General features: G+C 41.7%; 1 protein-coding gene across 1 annotated transcript in view; it reads left to right on the forward strand.

Annotated features, from left to right (window-relative positions):
* Positions 1–25,238, forward strand: part of LOC126176343 (zinc carboxypeptidase-like) — a 117,172-nt gene that overhangs the window by 11,439 nt on the left and 80,495 nt on the right. Inside the window, exon 2 of the mRNA XM_049923494.1 lies at positions 8,587–8,723. Coding sequence (XP_049779451.1) covers positions 8,587–8,723 — 137 coding nt within the window. The remainder of the gene's footprint in view (positions 1–8,586; positions 8,724–25,238) is intronic.

The raw sequence follows: 25,238 nt of genomic DNA on the forward strand, positions 1-25,238 counted from the left end.
TGATCACACTGACAGAACCACAGGCACATAGACACAGGCAACAGAGCATGCACAATGTCGGCACTAGTACAGTGTATATCCACCTTTCGCAGCAATGCAGGCTGCTATTCTCCCATGGAGACGATCGTAGAGATGCTGGATGTAGTCCTGTGGAACGGCTTGCCATGCCATTTCCACCTGGCGCCTCAGTTGGACCAGCGTTCGTGCTGGACGTGCAGACCGCGTCAGACGACGCTTCATCCAGTCCCAAACATGCTCAATGGGGGACAGATCCGGAGATCTTGCTGGCCAGGGTAGTTGACTTACACATTCTAGAGCACGTTGGGTGGCACGGGATACATGCGGACGTGCATTGTCCTGTTGGAACAGCAAGTTCCCTTGCCAGTCTAGGAATGGTAGAACGATGGGTTCGATGACGGTTTGGATGTACCGTTCACTATTCAGTGTCCCCTCGACGATCACCAGTGGTGTACGGCCAGTGTAGGAAATCGCTCCCCACACCATGATGCCGGGTGTTGGCCCTGTGTGCCTCGGTCGTATGCAGTCCTGATTGTGGCGCTCACCTGCACGGCGCCGAACACGCATACGACCATCATTGGCACCAAGGCAGAAGCGACTCTCATCGCTGAAGACGACACGTCTCCATTCGTCCCTCCATTCACGCCTGTCGCGACACCACTGGAGGCGGGCTGCACGATGTTGGGGCGTGAGCGGAAGACGGCCTAACGGTGTGCGGGACCGTAGCCCAGCTTCATGGAGACGGTTGCGAATGGTCCTCGCCGATACCCCAGGAGCAACAGTGTCCCTAATTTGCTGGGAAGTGGCGGTGCGGTCCCTTACGGCACTGCGTACGATCCTACGGTCTTGGCGTGCATCCGTGCGTCGCTGCGGTCCGGTCCCAGGTCGACGGGCACGTGCACCTTTCGCCGACCACTGGCGACAACATCGATGTACTGTGGAGACCTCACGCCCCACGTGTTTAGCAATTCGGCGGTACGTCCACCCGGCCTCCCGCATGCCCACTATACGCCCTCGCTCAAAGTCCGTCAACTGCACATACGGTTCACGTCCACGCTGTCGCGGCATGCTACCAGTGTTAAAGAGTGCGATGGAGCTCCGTATGCCACGGCAAACTGGCTGACACTGACGGCGGCGGTGCACAAATGCTGCGCAGCTAGCACCATTCGACGGCCAACACCGCGGTTCCTGGTGTGTCCGCTGTGCCGTGCGTGTGATCATTGCTTGTACAGCCCTCTCGCAGTGTCCGGAGCAAGTATGGTGGGTCTGACACACCGGTGTCAATGTGTTCTTTTTTCCATTTCCAGGAGTGTATTTATAAGCATCTTCTACCGTTTTTTCGTGTAACTGTGGAGTACTTATGGCCTCACGCGATCGATAGTAATCGACCACTTTGACCGCCAATAATTCATGTACTATTCAAGTTACATGCATGTAATTCATACCAGTTTAGGTTTACACTAATAGCTTTCTAAAGACACGTCGCTCCTCAAAATCGGATGAACCATTCAGATTTTGGAAATTCGTTGCTGGGTGTTACTTGTATCATTTATCGTCAGATACTAAACTTTAAACTAATAAAAATACTGAAAATCTACTAACACCATCAGAATCGTTGTACAAATAATGGTAATGCACATGTTTCTTTATTAGGTATCATGACTCATCTGGCTACTATTAATTTCTATGAGAACTGCGCCATATTTGGCACTCCCGGCATATCTCCTTCACTGAGACAGTGCCATCATGGAATTCCCAGCCACGTGTCCGACAGACCACGTGGTCGAGCCGTTGTGCGGCCGCCGGCGAGCCGCAGCGCGCCGAGAGGCCCCAGTGCGGCCACGCCAACTCCGAAATTAGAATATTTCCGGGGCGCCACAACTCGCCCCTTACCCCGCACAATGTCACGTGATTCATCGAAATTGAATGGTTTAGTGTCCTTTCATTCACTCAAGAACTTAAATCGTCGTTATTGTTTATCTATGAAATGAGGTAGTCGATTGCTTATTCAAAAAAATGTTCTTTTCCGTCCACAAGGTTCTGCAATGTAGTCGAAAATATGTGTCCTTCATGCACAGAACGTTGGGAAACATGAGTATATTTGCGATCGTCGCAACGTTCATTATGTATCAAACAAGTACATGCATCACAGGGGCAAGATTTAATGGTTTGTCGACAGTATCTACACGCAGAAGCCACATGACATCATCATAATGGTATAAGTAAACAGGTCAGCCAGAACACGCCTATCTTGTTGCAATACTTAGGTCGATCCGTCCGGCGTTCGGTCGCGGCGAACCGATGACGGGTTCTAGAAATTCCCCCAAGTCCTCAACTTGCGTTAGGGCTTAGGCAGAAGAGTCCAGGTAGCGTACATTGCGCTAATGGTGGCTTGTTTTGGTGTGATGGCAGCGACCAGTGCTGTGACATGCGCCTCACGTGAGTGACCTGAAGAACTAATTTTCTGTACCACTTTGAGTACAACACACCGTTTCTCTGGTGGGCAAGAACGCATCGATTTACTGATTCCTCGTACCCTCTGTCTCGTTACATCTGCAGCCTTCTCATGCCTTCCTCCAACATGTGACTGCAGTGACCTCAAACAGCACAACTGTACATACGTGAATATTATGCTTTATAAATGCAAACATCTCTTTGCTGCTATCACTATTCATATACTATAATTACAACTGAACATTCACAGATATCTTCACAAATTTTTCATTACTCATTACTATTCACAACATTTCGTTCTTTAACTATTCTTCTCACTTTAATGTTATTTCAACTTTGATCATCTATATTCTTAATTATTTCAAGTTTCGCGTGGTGGCCATTTTTATAGCAGCTTTATAGGAATTGCAGCAGATCAAAGAAAAACGCCTTTTGCTTGCTACACATTAAGTTTTTTTTTAATTTAAGTTGTGCACGCAGATGTGTCTCGCCTTATTTACAAGGCATCTTCAGTTGGTATCCAGCAACATTTAGTGATTTTTCGTTTGCACGTATAGATTATTGTTTGCACATTTAAAACAGTTAACTGAATTTCTGGTAATAAAATTGAAAAGGATTTACAGACCAGCATCTGATTTATTGTTTATAAGCTGAACAGCTTTGTATCATGTGACAAACTGGCTGAAAGCTTTCTGTTTTCCTTGTAACTGCCATTTTTTGTGCAAAGTGTCATTCGTTTCTGTAAGTGTTGCCATCTTGTTCAGTTTTTGCTTTCAATTTTTTAACTGCATGTATGATGTGTAAGTTTTGTGTGTGCTGGTTACTCTTTTCATTCTTCTTATTTATTTATTTAATTTATTATTACTACGTTTTCATTCTTTTTCATTTGTCATTTAAATATTTAGGAGAGGAATGCTATTTGTGATCATTAATTGGAATTTCTGTCTGTTAAATTTTCGTTCGATGCAGACAGTGTGTAGGTATCTGTATCCACTTGGTAATTCACTAGTAGCTTCTTTTCACCTTTGTTTTATATGTGTGATAATTTTCTTCTAAGATTAAGAGGTGTCTTCCATTATTTATTGTAACTATTTTCATATCTTTCTCTCTTATAGTAGGTTTATGATTATTTTCTCTTAAATGTTATGCAAAAGTTGAGTCGGTTGTCCCATATTTCCATACTGTGAGGCGTTCTTTGTACCAGGTGTCGAATGTTCTGTTGTTTTTTCCCACATACCTTGAACACATGTGTAGTATTGTAGTTGATATTTTCCTGCTTTCTGAAAAATGTCTGTGTCTTTTGTTGTTTTTCGCATGTACTTTTGGATTGAACTGCCTGTTTTGAAATTTATTTTTATACTTTGTCTTTTATAAATTCTTCTTATTTCATGTACGAGTTTGTGCTAGTATGACACTGTGTACCATCTTGAATCTTCTTCCTTGTTTTAACGCATTGTTTGTATTGTTCTTGCTCTGTTATTCTGTGTGCTTGTTTGCGTGGCGTTTTTTGTGCTGTTGTTTGTGGCTGTTTATGTATTCTGATTACAGACTGTAATTGTTGTTTAATTTTGTGACCAGATTACTATCATCCCCACTGTTTGTTGCTATTTGTGTGATGATGTCTGGTTCTTTCTGGTATTTTTCTGTGCTGAGTGATATTATGTTGAGTCTACAAATCATGTATCTGAATTCTGTTTGTTTCTGTGAGTGTGGGTGAGATGAAATCTGATGTATTATTGTGTCAGTTATTGTAGAATTATGGTAAATTTTAAAGCTATGTTAAATGCTTTCTTTTTTAATGTTATATCTAAGAAGTTTATTTGGCTGTCAGTTACTTTTCCATTGTGAATCTTATATTTTTGTGTACTGTATTCATCTCTGGTTGCAACTGATCAATTTTTGAAAACTCTTCCTTCCATGTTTAAATTTACATAAGGATGTAAAATCAGAATCATTTCTATTGGTTAACATTTGTAACAAACTCATCCTTTCATTTATGAAATTACATAATAACAGTTACGTCAATAATTTGTTCCTGTTTTCGTTTTAGTTGGGAACTCAGATGAGATTTACAAAGTTTCATCTGTCCTTGGTTCAATAGTTTCCTGTGATTATTTATATGCACGTGCACTATTATTTACACCTGTCCGCCCCGGTAGCTGAATGGTCAGCGCGACAGAATGTCAATCCTAAGGGCCTGGGTTCGATTCCTGGCTGGGTCGGAGATTTTCTCCGCTCAGGGACTGGGTGTTGTGGTGTACTAATCATCATTATTTCATCCCCATCGACGCATATGTTACCGAAGTGGCGTCAAATCGAAAGAGGTGCACCTGGCGAACGGTCTACCTGACGAGAGGCCCTAGTCACACGACATTTTTTTTTTACTAGTTACACCAGGGAAGTCCACTGGTACCTTGTAGACAACTCACTATTATCTGTCTTTATCTTCTTTTGTTTCATAAAATCCTTGCAACATTTTTACCTAAGTTGTGGTCCATTGTCTGATAGGGTCCTCTTCACTTTTCCAACTGCACAAAGGATGCAGTTGTTCAAAGCACTCATCACTGATCTACCAGTGGCGTACTTCAATGGTGCAAACGTTACGAATTTAGAGATGATTTGAATTATCACTGGTGTGTACTGATACCCTCCATATGAGATCATTATTGGCCCGAATATGTCTGTGGCCCTGAAGACTCGGAGTCATTTTGGTGCAATTAATGACATGGGAACCCAGTTATTGATAGTTGTTAATTTTGCCTTTTGAGATGATGTCTGTTTATTCACTACCGTATTTGTCCTCCTGCCCATATTATTAGAATGCTCTGATTCTCTCAACTTGATGTCTCGCTTGTGAGGATCAAAATGAGGTCTCCAAGGTTGATTGGCAAGCTGGATGGTGGCACGTACTGTGCATGCACTGAGTTCTAACATTGGTTAATGTTACAGGTTAAAGCGTGATTGTTCTTGTTGTCAATTAATTGTTATGTCTATTCCTCGGTTAAACTAAGAAAATATGTTCTATGTGTCTGTCCTCAGCCCTCGTTTATTGAGATTCCATCTGGTTGTTAATGAGCTCACTGAGTAAGAATTGTTGCTGATTGATATTGAGGAATCTTTACTGGACGTGTGTGACAGTTCATTTTGGTGCCATAGTACTAGCTTGTGTATTCTTTGAGGTGAAGGTTAAAGGCCTCTCACTTTGTCACTAGGTCAGTTTCCCCGTGCAAATGTCCTTGTTAAAGTTCGAGTAATACAGAGAAACTGTTAGTACTAATACCACTATTTTCTGTTTAAATAATTTTTTTGGGGTGGATTGTTTTACTATAAACCATACCTGAGCTTATAAAAATTGTGTGGTCGTTTATTTTAAAATATTGATTTCATTAATTGCTATTTTTGCCTATTTTAAAAGTTTTGTTTGGTCAGTTATTTAAACAGTTATTCCGCCATTAACTGTTTCTGGTTTGCTTTAAAATTTAATGTGGAGAGTTATTTTTAAAAAAATTCATTCGCTTCAAAATTGTATGCGATTAGTTAAGAAGGTGTCTCTTTTTTAATGGGCCCAAGAAGGTGTCTCTTTTTTAATGGGCCCCTGGTCATTGTAGTAATCACTTGGCTAAACTTTTTCATGCATTTGAGTAATTACTTTAAATTGTCGGTGTATTGGGCAGTTGACAGTCGTATCTAATTCTGAACTGATTCAAACAAATTTGTATTTTTTGTATATCTATAACGTCAAAGTTTGGATTCATTAATTTTGAAATTTATGCCTTGTGTAAAGTTGCATTTTGCGTTTTTGTAAATGAAATAGGTTAGACTTAATCAAGATTTTATTGGCCCAGAACCTTCCCACTTCAGCCGTTACTGACGATGCGAAAATTTCTACCACTGAAAAGTGTGTGGTTGTATCACCACTGAGACAAGCATTGGTCTAGCCTCTTCAACTCTGACCCTAACAGTGAAAATGAGCAAGATGGCCACCACAGTGTCAGGCCCTCCATTCTCCCCTCTGCGGAAAAATCATGCATCTACGTCACGTAATGACCTCGTGCCATGAGCAGCTTCATTTACAACTTCTTACATATAAATGTTATTAAAAATCTGAATCTGCCATCAGATGCCTGCTAAAAATCCAAATGGAACTGATACGTTACACTTTGACCTACGTACAGTAATTTGCTGCCCTCAAAATTGAATTCAAGACCATCGTGCCATTAATTATTACAATACAAATAAATATGTAATGACAGTATGATAGAAGTTTCCTTACACTTTCCACTACCACTATCAGAACTGACGTAGCTCTAATAGTTTTTGATTTATAGGTAAAACTTCGTGAATTAATAAACAATTTTTCAAGATAGAAAAATGCATACGGTAATTAATATTGTATGCGATGTGTCATCACGCCTGCTAACACACACTGCTTGCTAATTGTATTAAGGACTTGAATAAAATTATTCTGTGATCAAAAATTAACATTCAGCTGAAAAGTGTCTCACACGTTAAGTAATTCCGTTTTAATACTTGTGAATAGTTCAATTGACGTGCATAGAAGATTGCCTTAATTTGATAGGTCAATGTGGTTGGGACCATAAATACTGTAAAAGCTGTTAATTATTTACTGAAATTAAGTGTGACAGTTATTCTCAGGGCTGTAACTCTTTAACATAATAATTACAGAGCGTATCTGCTTATCATCAGAATCGTGTACATCTCTTCTGCAACGTGACGAATCGTGCTTCTCCATACCTATGAAAGTTTGTACTGCAGATCTTCTAATGTGAACAATATAAGTCAGGTCTTTGTGTGATAATAGTTGAACTGACGTCATGTCCATCTGATTTCAGTTCTGACAGGAGCACGTGTGAGCAACACACTGCTGCTCGGCTCAGCTATGCTGGCACTGCTCTCTACCACATCCACTACGCACAGCCAAGGGTGTGTACACTCAACTATCACATCATGGGGCATGTGCACACCAAACGCTGTATGTGACCAAAATCAATCGCCCATACTCAGATATAGTACGTCATGTCGCCATGTCCCGTCTGAGTTTGAAAAGTACAACCAGGACATAGCACTGGGCTATTATTCAACACGAAACTTACAAAAATATAGGCACTTCCTAGGTCACACAAGCAACTTAAACACACAGTATGGCTGAAAATATCACATGACTCGATTTCAGCTAGTCACAACTGCAGAGAAACGGTGCGGAAGAGGACGGTCATTCTTTCCCTACACACTGTGTAAGGTCGCGTTTTCTTGTAAGCACTACACAGCATAGTGGCTGAGCGGTCCCCATATCGATGTTGCAGTCAGAGCCTAGGTCTCCGCCGGGCAGGAATACAAGAATAATACTTAAGTTGTGAATTTTAGTAGATCTGAAGGTACATCGTTATATGTAATAAACACGTAATGATTTCTGATGGTGCTCATTTAGCCCGTCCCAAAGCAGTGTTAGTTTGCTGGTGCGTGACCACTTTTTCGTGCACTATGAGAAAAGTCTGCTTTTCACCACATTAAACAAGCGCAGCTGTGCTGCCAGTATGTTCTCTTCCTCAGTGCGAACGATAGTAAACTTTGTCTCTGTTGATTCATTGTCGATACATGACAGCCGCCTGTAAAATAGCAGTAGCTGTTGAGAAGTTATTTTATTTAGACCATCAGATTCGGCATGTCATTAATGCCATCTTTAGGCCCCTAAGCACTCTATGTATAGTCAGTCAGATATATTGGTACTTGCATAACTGGAGCCATCAATATCTTGATTCTGTGAATTCGTTTTTAAAGTGTTTACTTTGAAAACATGACAACTCTAAGTTTTCGAAGCAAACACTCCAAAAACGAATTAACAGAGTCCAAATATTGAGGCTACAGTTATTCAAGTATCGATATATTTCACTGTCTTTACGTGGAGTGCATAGGGACCTGAAGATGGCATTAATGAGATGCCGAAACTGGTTGTCTAAATAAAATAACTGCTCGAAACATAGGGATATTTCTAGAGTTTCCTTGGGTTAAAAGTAAATTTTGTGGTGAAAGCTACATTGATATCTACAGTTTTGTGAAATAGTTACAGAAGTGCGGATATTTATTTCCAAACAGATTTTGTTCTGGGAGGATGCCAACGTCGCCAACAAGTCGGCAGACGTGATGGTAACGCCGAGAATGCAGAGCAGCTTCGTAAAGGCACTCAAGGAGAAGAGCATCACATATTCTGTCTTCATAGAAGATGTTCAAAAGTAAGCCTCTCATCAATGTTACTGCGCCATATAGCTGCGATATCCGGTTGAGTTTAGAGGTAAGAAAGATTTAGAGATAAGAAGGGTTTTTGAAACATACATCCGCGAAAATGAAAAAAATAATCTCCCTCTTTCTTAGTATAGTACACTCAGGAAGGAGAAACGATCTGACACCGACGCGAATTTCATATAATATCTGTGGAGCTGCACGCCGCTTAACTATCCGGGCGTTCACCGGCATCTTCACCGATCCACATACTTCTTGTCTGTTTGATGTGCTTATCTGCAATTTCAGAACAATGGAACAATCACTAGCGTTATGTTTCATAGTGCAAGTAAAGTCGAACGTGCGTCTCCTAATGGTACAGCATGGAATGACGAAAATATTTGCGAAATGATTGAATTGTTTCACATCACTTTTTATTTTTGTTCTATATCAATTGGAAACGTCTCGTTCGCACTACTCATTCAGCCCGTTTATTTTTAAAAAATCATTCATCACTTCAGACTTAAACTTTTACTGCATGGTTCGAGAGATTCATTCCTGTAGTCTTACTGTGTTACGAATGTTCTAGTGTAGACATTACGTTTTGGGTACAAACCTGCAGTTGAAGTTATGTGTTGAGACGGATATACACACAGAGGACAAAAGCCGTGCGATACCTCCTAGTATCGTGTTGGACCCCCTTTCCCCCAGCGTAGTGCAGGAACTCGATCTGGCATGGAATCAAAAAGTCCTCGAAACTTCCCTGCGGAAATATTGAGCCATTCTGCCACTATAGCCGTCCATAACTGCCAAAGTACTGCCCATGGGGGATTTTGCGTACGAACTGACCTCTTGGTTATGCCTCATATATGTTCGATGAGATTCATGTCGGGCGAGCTGGGTGGTAAAATCATTCGTTCGAACCAGTTGCGAAGTATAGTAGCCCAGTGATTGGTACATTGTCGTCCACAAAAATTCCATTGTTTTTCGGGAACATGAATGGCTGCAAACGGTCTCCAAGTAGCCGAACATAACCAGAGGACCCGGTACATTCCACGCAAACACAGCTCCCGCCATTATGGAGTCACCACCGACTGGCACCGTGCCTTGTAGACAACTTGGATCCATGGCTTGTGGTGTCTACGGCACACTTGAATTTACCAGCAGCTCTTACCAACTGAAATCGGGACTCATCTGACGAGGTCACGGTTGTCCAGTCGTCTAGGGTCCAACCAGTATGGTCAGAGAGCTAGTGGCACAGGAGAGGCGCTGCAGGTGATGTGCTGTGAGCAAAGACACTCACATTGGTCGTATGCTGCCATAGACCATTAACGCCAGATATCGTCGCACTTTACTAATAGATACGTTCGTCGTATGTCTCACGTTAATTTCTGTTGCTATTTCACGCGCTGTTGCTTGTCTGTTAGCATTGACAACCCTACACAGATGCCGCTGCTCTCGGACCTTAAGTGAAGGCCGTCGCCCATTGCGCTATCCATGCTAAGAGAAAATGCCTGAAGTCTAGCATTCTCGGCGTACTCTTGACACTGTGGATCTCGGAATACTGGAGCCCCTAACGATTTGCGAAACAGAATGACACATGTGTATAGTTCCAACTACCATTCCGCATCAAGCGCCAGCTATGTATATGCATATCGCTAAGCTACATGTTTTGTTACTTCAGTGTATATTCTGTTAACATTCATTTCTAGATTTAAGCATTCTAACTGATACTAAGAATAACAGAGAATTACTTGCCTAATATTGCAGTTGGTATTATCTTGTGGAAGACTTAAAAGGATGGAGGGATCCGACACCGTCCAAGAGCATACAAGGATCTGGGCCGGGGTGGGCTGGAGATGGGTCTGGAGGAAAGGAAGCACAGTTTGTTGTGAAATGTACCTCAAAACTATTGAATACTGTATTTATTACTCACCCAACACTGCTACCACTTTACGACAGGCGCCTACCACCCACAATACTCTTAAATGGGAAACTATAGTTTACACGTTATTATATTACTGTATTACACGGAAGCGCCAAAGAAAATGGTATAGGCATGCATATTCACATACAGAGATATGTAAACAGACGAAATACGGCTCTACGGTCGCTAACGCCTTTATAAGACAAAAAACGTCTGCGCAGTTGTTAGATCGGTTACCGCTGCTACAATGCCAGGTTATCAAGATTTAAGTGAGTTTAACGTGGTTTGTACTTCCCGAACAAGTGATGGGACACAGAATCTCCGAGGTAGCAAAGAATTGCGGATTTTCCCGTACGACCATTTCACGAGTGTATCCGATGAAACATCATATCCTCGACATATCTGCGACCGGAAAAAGATCCTGCAAGTATGGGACCAACCCTTCCTCAAATTGCTGCAGTTTTCAGTGCTAGGCCATCAAGAAGTGTCAGCGCGGGAATCATTCAACGAAACATCATCGATATGGGCATTCGGAGCCGAAGGCCCACTCGTTTACTCTTGATGACTGAACGCCGCAAAGCTTTACGACGCGCCTAGGCCGCCCCCACGCCTGCTACCGGGACGGCCGGCCAGTGTGGCCGTGCGGTTCTGTGCGCTACAGTCTGGCGCCGCGCGGCCGCTACGGTCGCAGGTTCGAATCCTGCCTCGGACACGGATGTGTGTGGTGTCCTTAGGTTAGTTAGGTTTAAGTAGTTCTAAGTTCTAGGGGACGGATGACCTCAGAAGTTAAGTCCCATAGTGCTCAGAGGCATTTGAACCAATTTTCGCCTAGGCCCGTCAACACCGACATTGGACTGTTGACGACTGCAAACATGTTGCCTGGTCGGACGAGACTCGTTTCAAAATGCATTCAGCGGATGGACGAATACGCGTATGGAGATCTCATGAAACCATGGACCCTGCATGTCAGCAGGGGGCTGTTCAGGCTGGTGGAGGCTCTGTAACGGTGTGGGACGTGTGCGGTTGGAGTGGTATGGGATCTCTGATACGTTTAGATACGGCTCTGACATGTGACACGTACATAAACATCATGTCTGATCACCTTCATCCATTCATGTTCATTGTGCATTCAGACGGGCTTGAGCAATTCCAGCAGGTCCATGCGATACTCCACACGTCCAGAATTGCTCTTTTGAGTTTAAACACTTCTGATGGCCACCAAACTCCCCAGATATGAACATTATTGAGCATATCTGGGACGCCTTGCAACGTGCTGTTCAGAAGAGATCCCCACCCCCTCGTACTCTTACGGATTTACGGACAGCCCTGCAGGATTCATGGTATCAATTCCCTCCAGTGCTACCTCAGACATTAGTCGAGTCCATGCCAAGTCCTGTTGCGGTACTTCTGCGTGCTCACGTGGACCCTACGCGATATTTTGCAGTTGTACCAATTTATTCGGCTATTTAGTGTAATAAACTTGTTTTGAAACGATTTGCTTGGGGAATGTAGGTTACTTACAGAATACATTAAATTTTTCGCTCACAAGAAGTGGGTCGGTACAACTTTCCAGTGTGTAAATAGTTTGTATTTCATTTATTAGTCTTCAATTTCTTTTTCATTCATTAGACTTATAGTTTAACTGCTAGAATTTACACAGATTGTTTGGCAATCTCGATGTGTTTATAGCAATGGAGTTAATAGCAGCACTGTTGGCTACTCGATGTCTTGGTATAAATTGTGTAAGAGTGAGTTTGATTATAAGAAATGACAAGAGACTCCAGTGCAGCTGTATAATAGATTTGCCTTAAAAATTGAAACTGAAGTCTTCACTTAATGTTATGGTTTGTCATCCTGCTTAGAAGTTGAAAAATTTTAAACTACAGGCAGTTGTTTCATAAATCATTCACAATGATCCATTGGAGCCAATCAATTTAATTTTTGCAACACAAGCCTCAAAATCTCATCACTTTAAAATCAAAGTGCATTAATGCTTTCTATGTTTGTGTTATTTCCTAATATAAATAGCAATTTCGGGCTCAGCTTCACTTCTCAGAATTGTTGGTGGTCCCTAAATATCTATAAATTCTAAGTTCTTGCTCAACGTGGGTAGTGCGAGACGAAACAAAATTGCACAACGACACTCATTAACTAGACAAACGATTCGCCATATTGCAACACAGCGCATTCGATCCATTAGATTGTCTGGTATTTCCACGCGATTACCGATCAGCGCCGGTCGCTGCGATTTGCCCGCACGCGCGCTATCTACAAAACGATCCCATGTCCATGCGAGCGATCGCTGCCATCCGTGACTCATGTGTAACTGCCTTCCTATCATGTGACAGGAGCGTAGAGCAATCTCAGTTTGGTCGACCCCCAAGAAGTGCAACATAACAGGATAATCAGTATCCCGAAAGATTGTCAGCAAGGTTTTCCCAGTCGACAGCTGTATCATAAATTCATTCACGGTTGGAGATAATAGATGTTTCCTCTCCTTAGATTGTCTCTAGGTCTACGTTGCACTATGATGCAACCAGTGCTCGTCTCCTGCCAAAGTTCTATCGTGAGAGACATCTCCTTCACGCTCGCGACGGTTCATGCATTGCACAGATGTCGTTGATAAGCACCGCTTTGCCTGAGTCGTCAAATCTGTCAGTAATTTATATGAACGAAAGTGGGAAAATAGCTCACAATTTAGTTGTTGTTAGATTTAGCAATCATATTTCTCTTACATTATGATATGGTCAGCTCGACTAACGTTTCTTCATTTTTTATAGGCTTATTGACAAGCAACTTCCGGACAAAGTATCGATGGGACCCTTTAGTTGGGACGCCTACCACACCCTCCACGATGTGAGTTGATGCTGTCAGTAGGTTAGTGGAAAAGTAAAAGACAGCGACAGGTTTTTTAAAGATATTTTTAAGAATAGTTTATGACTTCACAAACTACTGAATAAATTTGCAGTATGTTAGCACTGTAAAGTTATATGCTCCTTTAACATGCTGTTAAGTGTGGGAAGGTTGGTAATTACTTCTTTATTTTGATTTAAAATTTTGTTGTTCTCTGCTTAACTGTCAGAATGAGTTAGTCCTCAGATGGAAAGGCGAAGAGACATACAATCGGCAGCAGAACCTTAACTAGTGCAGGTGATGCATTGGTATTGCTACATCTTCAGTAACGGGTATGTAATTCAAATGTGGTATATTAAGCGTTAACTGCGGCAGAAGAAAAGCGAAAAGTTAAGCAAATAATCTATTGTAAAGCCGAATACATAAATCAAGTACAAATATAAAGAAAGGGCTAATTGCTAGATAATACACTCACAGAAAGAAATCGCAACACCGAGAAGAAGTTGTACGGCATAAACGAAAGCTGGTAGGCGTGTTTCTACATTTGACAGATGAGGCCAGTTCAAATTTCGCGCCAGTCGGATAAATGTGAGGCTAATAGCGCCACTATAAGGATGTAATGCTTCAAATACGCGCTGTACGGCTCATGAGGGTAGTTACGTTTGCGATTGGATGTGATGAGTTGATGTTAGTCAAGAGTGCCTTTAAGGCCACAAAGACGCATCATATACAGCTCACTGAATTTGAACGAGGTCATGAAATAATGTTACGAGAAGCTGGATGTTCCTTCTGCGATATTGCAGAAAGACTTGGCAGGAATGTTACCTCTGTACACGATTGCTGGCAGAGGAGTCACGAGAATGTCTGGCCACAAGAAGACAGGGCCGCGGGCCACCGCGTGGCGCTACCGACAGGGAAGATCATCGCGTTCGGTGTTTGGTTGTGCTGCATCGTACCGCATCTGCAGCAGCAATTTGAGCAGCAGTTGGCATCACAACGACACTACGAACTACTACAAATCGAGTCAGACGCCCTGTAGCATGCGTTCCACTTACCCTCAAACCACCGCCATTTGCGGTTTCAGTGGGCGCCAGTGAGAGCTTGGAGGGCAGGGTAGAGGCCTGTTGTTTTTTTTCTGATGGAAGCTGGTTCGGCCTTGGTGCTATTGATGGCCGTGGACCCGCAACCAACTTGTCTGCGTGCCAGACACACTGGACCCACACCTGGAGTTATGGCCTGGGCTGCTATTTCTTATGACAGCGCGAGAGGGCTCGTGGTTATCCCATACACCATGACTGGAAAATTGTACGTCAATCTGGTGATTCGATCTGTTGTGCAGCCATTCATGAACAGCATTCCAGGTAGTGTTTTCCAACACGATAACGCTCGCCCATATATCGCTACTGTAACCCAACATGCTCTACAGAGTATCGACATATCCTTTGGCCTGCTCGATCACCAGTCTATCTCCAATGTTCCACATGTGGGACATCATAGTACGACAACTCCAGCGTCATTTGCGTACAACATTAACTGTCCTTCTATTGACCGACCAAGTGCAACAGACATGGAATTCCGTCCCATAAACTGACATCCGGTACTTATACAACATGCACGTTTGCATGTTTTCATTCGACATTGTGGTGGTTACACAGGTCACATTTACGATGTCTTATATAGAGTTACATTAACCTGTGTTTTTGCAATATTAATTACTGAAACATATTACCTAGACAAATGTATTCTCGAAATTTTGTACTCCATATTAATTATTTTTTGATCTAGCGACTTTTTTCCGTCTGTGTATTAGCCGTTAACTGCAGCAGAAGAAAAGGGAAAAGTTATGTAAATAATCCATTACTCACTGGGGCAAGTATATTTGTAAAGCCGAACGCATGTAGACAGTGCGAAAATAATTACTGGATAATAGAGTAAGAAGAACCTTACAGTTATTAAGAGTGTTTTTAATTGTCATGTAGAGGGTTAATATGTGGAATGACCTACTTCAAATAGCTAATGTTTAATAACGACTGGATACTGGATCTGGCATACTGTACAGCATATCATTAGCAGAGTATTTCCAAAACTTTCTCAGTACAAAGAGCCAACGATTCGTCGTGTGCATATTTAAAGAGAAGAAAGGAAAATAATCTTTCTTCCTCTTTTTCTTGGACTTATCTCCTACATCAAGGGACCGGAACGTTAATCTGGATTTGGCAGTGTTAGTTTTTGAGGGTGGCTGCACGCGCTTCCAGTCGTCACCCTACTCTGCATGGGACGGAATGTGTGTACCCAATCTGTCTGCGCCTAGTTGTGTATCACATATGGAGGAATGAGAGCGTTTTCGAAATGTTCGCAAATCATTTAACTAAGGTGAGACGTCGGTATCAGCTCGGTATTCATATAGTCTGATGTGGGAAACCACCTAAAAACCACATCCCCGCTGGCCGACACACCAGCCCTCATCGTAAATCCGCCGGGCAGATTCGATCTGGGGAGGGCGCGTTCCCGCGAACCACGAAACGGCGAGTTCACGCGCCGCTGTAGGGGCGGGTAAAGGAAAATAATCTATAACAAGGTGTACTGATTATTAAAGAAAAGAGATATAGCTGCGACACTTGAAGTGGGAGGGAAGAGGCGTGAAGAGTGATAAGTATTCGCATCAAAGTAACATAATGCAGTCACCTGAGAAATTGCGAGGTGAAGGGGCTAGCAGTGTATTTAAAAGTAAATTCTTCTAGAATCTTCATATGTAAATGATTCTCTAAGCCCCCACTTTTCTAACTCCGACTTTTGCTGTTGCACATGGATTAAGAAGAAATGCGAACTCACTGTAATCGACCCTGCAAGTGGAGTAGAAAAGAGTTTGGCACCTGCAATAATTTAATTTGATTAAATAAAGGAAAGTTTCATTAACGTAGCGAGAAATGAAAGGGTTGCTCTACCGATTAACAGAATGAAAGTTCTGTCCCAAATAACAATTTGATTTATTATGACTAAATTCAAAATAATAAACAAAACACATGAAACATTTACAATACATCAAATTGGATACTCAAATAAATGCTGTGAAGGTGAAGTTGTCCATAAACTAGATTGTGACATTTATGACTAAGTGGTATGTGGAGCCAATTCCTTGCAATTCAAATCTCAAGAGAAACACCTAGCCAACCCAACATTAATTGCTGCTACAGTAGGGAGAACTCAGACAATGAACACCCAAGACAGAACAGGCTAGAAAAGACGAACAGGCGCGCTCTGCTGAGCTCTGATTATTACCTAGCAAAATCGCTAATCTGCCGGTGCTGCGGACATACATTACCAAGCTGTCTTCTTAACTGCAAGAACACGATCTGGCGTACTGGAGGCGATGGCTGGTTGCTTCGACGTCCCATCATGGTGATGATAATGTCACGATTATAACCCGAAAGAAATTATCCTGGTCTGGTTGTTCCAGACTAAAGACTTCCTAGCAATACAAATGCGCCTCTGAGGGAGACGAAGAAGGTGCGCCACACAATCACTGACGGTACAGTGATTGATTTTAACAAGCGAAGTCACACAGTAACTCCAATACAGTCAACTTTAGCCAAAACTGCTCAAGACAGACAACATAGGCCGTTTGTAAGCAGAACGCACAATTGCCAACTGTACTCGGAAAGTTACGTTGAAGTCGAAACTTCAGCAACTTTGTCAAACAGTTACAATTAAATAAAAGTGTACTAGACAGCCAACGGAAGGCAGGCTGTCCAGAGCAGCGAGAGCTCAGTCTTGTAAGCCACTCTGACCGAAAGGCGAGAGCCGACTCTCTCAAGAGCACCCATACAAAGCGAACACAGAACATTCCAATCAGCAACTCGAAAACCGACGGAAAATTCCACTCTATTGCCGAAGCACTACCATTCCACCAATGGCGATTCTTGGAGCCAATTTCTGCGCCGATTTTGCTACGTCACGGGGCTATTCCCTGAGCAAGCCAATCACAGTTGCGATTTTGCAGAAAACGCGGCAATTTGCCCACCAAGACTGCCTGGGAACACAAGTCATTCCCACGCATCGCTGGTAGCCCGCCAGAAAGTGTTTTCACTAAGTTTCTGCGAAGTAACGGAATCTCTAGCCCAGCCGCCCCTTCTGGGCGTGTCACTCCCGCTCTTATGACAATGTCTGCATCTGGAAAGCATCCACTCGACTCCCTCACACCCGTTGGCTTAACCCTTTCAAGCTCAGCAGAACTCGCCTGTCACCGGACCACCCAGGTGACGAGAGACGCTGCGTGGGAAGTCCGCGTGTGAAGGAATAGCAACTTTTCACCGCATGCAATTACAGAGGAAAATCGAATTACTCAGTGTAAGATAGAAATATGAGAGGGGGCTCGTGCCACCTCTCAAAATGGTCTCTTTTTTGTCACCATTAGTCTGTAGTATCATGAAGTTACTAAATTTCTTGTATCCGTTGCCACTGTCTTCACGTTTTCGTGCTTCATCCTAGGTTGACCAACATTTGATCATGATTTTAAAGGAGATGATTAACATCTTAAAACGAAAAAAGGTAGTTTTACGGGAGACTAGACAGTAATAGATCTCAGCTGCACAGCTATATCGCATTTTCTTGGAATAGGTGATACAAACAAACGTCAAAATATTTTCTAGTAGCTGTAGATGTAGGAAGTATGCAGCAGACCTCAGCAGTTACGGTGGCTAGGACAGTTGCAAAGTCGAAGAGGAAGAAGAAGGTTCTGCTGTTAGGTAGTTCTCATGGCAGAGGTGTAGGCCAGCAGTTGCAGGAAGTGTTGGGGAGTGAGTACCAGGTCATCAGCATTTTGAAGCCTAATGCAGGATTGGCTCAGGTGACTGTTAACATAGGGGGGTTATGTAGGGATTTTACTAAAGTGGATCAGGTAGTGATTGTAGGTGGGGCTGGTAATAGTATTGATGGGGATGGGGAGTATGACATAGATGGTGACCTGCAAAAGATAGCCACTCAGACTGGCAACACGAATGTGCATTTCGTGGAACTGTTTCAGCGTCACGATCGGTCTCATCTTAATACAGCTGTCAGGCGTAATAACATTAGACTTGGGGGTGCGCTGATGACAGAAAGCATGGGTCACATTTCAGTGGTGTCAGTGGAGTCTATCAGCAGGATGGGTTTCACTAGACATGGTCTGCACCTCGACAGGTATGGGAAGGGGTGGTTGTCAAAGCTTATAGGTGACACCATAGGTGGGGGTGTTGGGATCACTCATGGGAAAATTCCTGCAGTAGTGGATGTTAGAGCTGCACCTTTTTTAGATTGAAGTCAGCTGATAGGTATACCTGCTTAAGGGAAGTCTCTCTAACAAAGGAACCACTTTTGACAAAGCTTAGGTATCTGAGTAATGAGGGAATTAGTATATTTCATCAAAGTGTACAAGGTATTAGAGATAAAGTTAGTGAACTGCTTATAGATGTTGACTCTGAAATTATTGGTATATCTGAACACTTCTTAAATAAGGAGGTAATTCAGAGGCTTCCTTTACCAGGATACAAGTTGGCTGGCAGCTTTTCTAGGAGCTCATTGCGGTGTGTGGGAGTAGCCATGTATGTGAAAAACAGTATCCCATTTGAGTCAATTGATGTTTCAAAGTACTGCACTGGAAAGGTGTTTGAATGTTGTGCAGGTGTGGTTAAATTTAATGGAACTAAACTTCTAACTGTCGTTATTTATAGATCCCCAGACTCCGATTTCACAACAAATTTGCTAAAGCCAGAGGAAGTTCTTGGCCTACTTTATAGGAAATACAAAAAGTTAGTTATATGTGGTGACTTCAATATTAATTGTATAAGTGATTGTGCAAGGAAAAAGATGCTGGTAGACCTCCTTAATTCATATAATCTTATGCAAACCGTATTCTTTCCAACGTGAGTGCAAGGAAACAGTAGAACAACCATAGACAACATTTTTGTTCATTCATCATTACTAGAAGGGCATTCTGTTAGCAAAAAGGTGAATGGCCTTTCAGATCCTGATGCACAAATTTTAACTCTAAAAGATTTTTGTGCTGCAGCACATGTTAAATACAGTTATCAACTGTTTAGGAAAGCTGATCCAGTTGCTGTAGAGACCTTCGTAAACCTTATCAAAGAACAAGAGTGGCAAGATGTTTTTAGCGCTGATAAGTAGACGATAAATATAATGCTTTTCTCAAGACTTTTCTCGTGCTCTTTGAAAGTTCCTTTCCGTTAGAACGTTCAAAACAGGGTACTAGCACAAACAGGCAGCCTGGGTGGCTGACTAGAGGGATAAGAATATCTTGTAGAACAAAGTGGCAATTATATCAAAACGTCAGAAACAGTCAAAATCTAAATGCAAAACGTCAGAAACAGTTAAAATCTAAATGCAGCAGTCCATTACAAACAGTATTGTAAGGTGCTTAAAAATGTTATTAGGAAGGCAAAAAGTATGTGGTATGCAGATAGAATAGCTAAGTCTCAGGATAAAATTAAAACCATATGTTCAGTCGTAAAGGAAGTGGCTGGACTGCAGAGACTGGTCGAGGATATAGAATCAGTGCGTAGTGGGAATGTCCGTGTTACCGATAAGTCGCATATATGTACAGTATTTAGTAATCACTTTCTGAATATAGCAGGTGAACTAAATAGAAACCCAGTCCCAACAGGGAATCATATAGTGCTCTTAGAAAAAAGTGTTCCGAGACTGTTACCAGAAATGCTTCTCCATGGTACTGACAAGAGGGAGATTGAGTTAATAATTAAATCACTAAAGACCAAGAACTCTCATGGATATGACGGGGTATCTAGCAGAATACTGAAGTATTGTTCTATGTATGTTAGCCCAGTACTTAGCCATATCTGTAACTTTTCCTTTAGGAGTGGTCGGTTTTCTGACCGATTAAAGTACTCAGTAGTGAAGCCACTTTATAAAAAGGGAGACAGGAATAATGTTGACAATTTTAGACATATTTCTATGCCATCGGTGTTTGATAAAGTTATCGAAAAGGTTGTATATACAAGGTTACTGGAGCATTTAAATTCACATAATGTGCAGTCAAATGTACAGTTTGGTTTTAGAAATGGTTTAACAACTGAAAATGCTATATTCTCTTTTGTCTGTGAGGTTTTGGACGGATTGAATAAAAGATTGCGAACGCTAGGTGTTTTCTCTGATGTTACGAAGGTTTTTGACTGTGTTGACCACAAAATATTACTGCAGAAGTTGGACCATTATGGAGTAAGGGGAGTAGCTTACAATTGGTTGGCCTCCTCCTTTAAGAACAGAAAGCAGAAGGTAATTCTCCGCAATATTGAGAATGGTAGTGATGTTCAGTCACAATGGGGCACTGTTAAGTGGGACATTCCCGAAGGGTCGGTACTGGGGTCACTGCTGTTTCTTATTTATATAAATGATATGCCTTCTAGTATTACAGGTGATTCAAAAATATTTCTGTTTGCTGATGACACCATCTTGGTAGTGAATGATCTTGTGTGTAATATTGAAACAGTATCAAAGAATGTAGTTCATGAAATAAGTTCGTGGCTTGTGGAAAATAATTTGATGCTAAATCACAGTAAGACTCAGTTTTTACAATTTCTAACTCACAATTTAACAAGAATCGGTATTTTGATCAGACAGAATGGGCATATTATAAGCGAGGCGGAAAATTTCAAGTTCCTAGGCGTTCGGATAGATAGTAAGCTGTTGTGGAAAGCCCATGTCCAGGATCTCGTTCAGAAACTAAATGCTGCTTTATTTACCATTAGAACAGTATCTGAAATAAGTGACAGTTCAACACGAACAGTAGACTACTTCGCATATTTTCATACGTTTATGTCGTATGGTATTATTTTTTGGGGTAATTCTTCTGATTCAAAAAGGGTATTTTTGGCTCGAAAACGGGCTGTTCGAGCTATATGTGATGTAAGTTCGAGAACCTCTTGTCGACCCCTATTCAATAGTCTGGGAATTCTGACATTGCCCTCACAGTATATATTTTCTTAAATGTCGTTTGTTGTTAGCAATATTAGCCTATTCCCAAGAGTTAGCAGCTTTAACTCAGTTAATACTAGGCATAAATCAAATCTGCATGTGGAATGCACTTCCTTGACTCTTGTGCAGAAAGCAGTGTAGTATTCTGCGGCATCCATTTTCAATAAGCTACCACAAGAACTCAAAAATCTTAGCAGTATCCCAAACTATTTTAAGTCTAAATTGAAGAGTTTCCTCATGACTCACTCCTTCTATTCTGTCGAGGAGCTCTTGGAAGTGCTAAAAAATTAACCAAATTCCAGTGTTACATTGTTGATTTTCTTTATTTAAACTTACGACTTGTCGCCTGAATATGTTTTTTTATATTTAATTTTATCTGTTTCTACTACCGTGTTATAATTTCATGTATTGACTCGTTCCATGACCATGGAGACTTCTCCTTAATTTGGTCCGACGGAACAATAAATAAATAAATAAATTTGCATATTCCAGTCTAATGCATCACATGCATGTTTTTTGCATTATGTAATATGTGATTTGACCGTATGGTATCACCAAGTGCCTGTTGTCTTCTTGAAGCAGTTTAAGCACAGAATTATGCTTCCTGTAAATTACATTTGCGTTATTTGCGCAGAAGGCAATAAGGTTCTTTACATCTAAATTACGATAATTCACTGAAGACTTGATCAGACTAAACACCAATACCTATTCCATCAGCCTGTTCAGTGAAGTCCACAAGCTTGTTTCTTATTATCTTTCCCCAATCAAAATACTTTTCAACTAGAGGGAACATTTTTCTGTTTTTGTGGTTGGTCGCATCCATTGCTATAGAGAAAAAGTTGCTTGATTTAGCTGTATCTTTCAAGACATCAATGAAGTTCTGAACATTTTTTCGACCACATGTCCTCATCTTTCCCAGTTCAGAATAGTGGATGACATCCTTCGATAATTTATTTCCACAGTCCATACTTCTGTAGCTGACATTATGTTTGACAGCTGTTGCTAGCTCACTTGCAACGTTTTTAATATCCTTACTGCCATTACCAAAATATGTGAGTAAGTATGAGGATATCTTCACCTCCTTTTCGTTTCGATTATGATCTTCTAAACGAGAATGTTGACTACAGTCGATATTATGTCAATGAGCGATCCTGAAGTCACGCTTACATAGCACACAGTAAGCCCGTGTGAGTCAGCTGAAAAGTTAATAGTGTGACGGGTGTTTTTACACATGAATGTCTCTATAATTCACTTTCGCGAGTCCTTGTTACTTCCGTGTTTTATTCATACCGTAGCTGCTGAGCGGTACGAGGCAAGTGAATCCGTTGGTTGCCAGTACTGAGCGACAAACAAGTAAACGTTCCCCAGTTTCAAGACGACTCTAGACGCATAGGTTATGTCATTCTTCCTCCTCTCCTCGAATTGCCATAAGCCAATTCATCTTCTTTCCGTAGAAGCACAATCATAAAATAGACTAAATGTCGACAATATTATCGATTATCAAATGAAAATATTTCGAGATTTGTCTGATAGGGATTTTGAACTATTCGTAGTACTTCGCGGGGATAATGTGGATAACAGTGATGACTGACGAAATATACGGAACACAGAGTCGGTCAGAGAAAGAGTCAGGAGGATTAAAGGAAAACTGCTGCAGTACGGGAGGTACCGGGATATACGGGAGAGATGCCTACCCTACTCATACCCTAACCTGCTTCGTCACTCGTCGTGCACATTTCCACCTCTGGCACTCAAAATCAGTCCTAGGCACGTGTTCTACAGTCAGTAGTTTTCTTCTGTCAACGGTTTGTCGTACACTTCTTACATCGTTTTTTGTGTCAAACTCTATTTCATTGTGCCCTTTTCGATTGACCGTTTAATTTCTCACATTCGCTGCTACTTTCTTTCTCTTGCTCTGGTTTCATCAAGACATACAATTTATCTTCCTAGCATTGTACGTAACACTCTTGCCCGCTACTAAGGCGTTTGCTCCTGTCTTCAGGTACACGAGTGGCTTAAGTCTCTTCCTGCCTCCTACCCCGGCATCGTGACGACGGTTCGGGCTGGTTTCAGCTTCGAGCGTCTCGAAATCCTCGGTGTTAAGATTTCGTACGGCGCCGGCCGCCCCATAGCTGTCATCGAGGGAAGTAAGTAAACATAGGTGCCACCACAGATTTCGCATTATTTTTGTGAGCCTATCAAAGCGTGAATGCTCACTCACAGTAGCTAGTTTAACAGAATCACTCATCTTGAGAAGCTGTAACGCTACTAATCGTTTTTCTATTACTATGGTTTGCTGTATACTCTATTCTCAAAGGGAACTAACACCGCTGCGTCAGTCACGCGTGATATTTTATGCCACTGTCGCCGGTAATCTGCATACACTGAGTTATCAGAAGTCATGTAATAGCGATATTCACTTACACATATGGCGATAGTATCGAGTACACAAGATATAAAACGGCAGTGCATTGCCACGGCTGACATTTGTACTCAGGTGATCCACGTGAGAAAGTTTCCGACATTATTATGGCCGCACGACGGGAATTAACAAACTTTCAACGCGAAATTGTAGTTGGAGCTAGACGCATGGAACGTTCCATTTCGGAAATCGTTAGCGGATTCAATATTCTGATAAATGAAAAGCACCAGTTTGCTTTTGTTCTACAATATTACTGTTATTGTTAACCGGTTTATGGCTTACAAGGCCATCTTCAGACATTTACTGAGTATTATGACCAAAGAAGTTAAATGGCAGCACACAACATTGGAAGAGAAGTAACACATCTAGACTGAAGCAGAAACATACAGTAAGTAACATCTTTGCAATGAAAAAGTAAAAACTGAACAGTACATAAATAACAATGGAGTAGACAGGAAAACCTTTAGCACAAAATAGGAATAGCATGCCTACATAACAGTTTCTGTTAATAAACAAAACTAATAAAATAAAATAAAATTAGTACTAGACAAGGCTGCATCAGGAAATATGAAACATATACAAAATCACCTGTTCTGATTGTCACAAATTTTACATTGGTCAGTCAGGCAGAGACATATCAACTAGGCTGGCTGAACATGAACGCAGCTGCAGGTTGCAGAATTCAGACTCTGCATTTGCTGAGCATGTACTGAGTGAGGGTCACAACTACCAGCCAGTGTTCCATGCACTTCACTTAGCAAACAAAGGCCATAAACTCAACCTGATGGAAGCCCTGGAAATTAACAAACACCTTGCTCACAGTCCAGATCTCATCCTAAATGACCAGACACAGCTCAACACTTCCTCTCTCCTAAACTACATATAATCATCTTTGTTGTTCATTACTTCCCACACTCTCTCTTCCTACATATTCCCATTTTCCTGTATTCATTAAGTTGTTTTGTTTTGTTGAAGTTGTCTTTGTATTCCACATAGACTGTAGTTTCTATAGTTGAGGATTTCTTTTAACTGGTTCTTGTATTACTGTCCATGTTTAACACCCCTTGTAGTTGTCTCATCAAATACTGTTCATATTTTACTTTGCTCATTTATTTAATGAAAACTGGTACACAGCCACTGCTTTGATAACAATGTTAATGTTAAAATGCAGTACCATCACACTCTCAAACTGTAGGTTCCCGCGAACACCTCCATTTCCCTGCATTTATTTATTTCTGTTTATCTTATTGATTTTGCTTAAGTTCCTTATGTATTCTGTATTTACATTGATAACTGTCTCTTCTTTTAATTGGTTTGTGGCCGGCCGGAGTGGCCGAGCGG

The sequence above is a fragment of the Schistocerca cancellata genome, chromosome 3 (assembly GCF_023864275.1).
Source record: "Schistocerca cancellata isolate TAMUIC-IGC-003103 chromosome 3, iqSchCanc2.1, whole genome shotgun sequence".
NCBI lineage: Eukaryota > Metazoa > Arthropoda > Insecta > Orthoptera > Acrididae > Schistocerca > Schistocerca cancellata.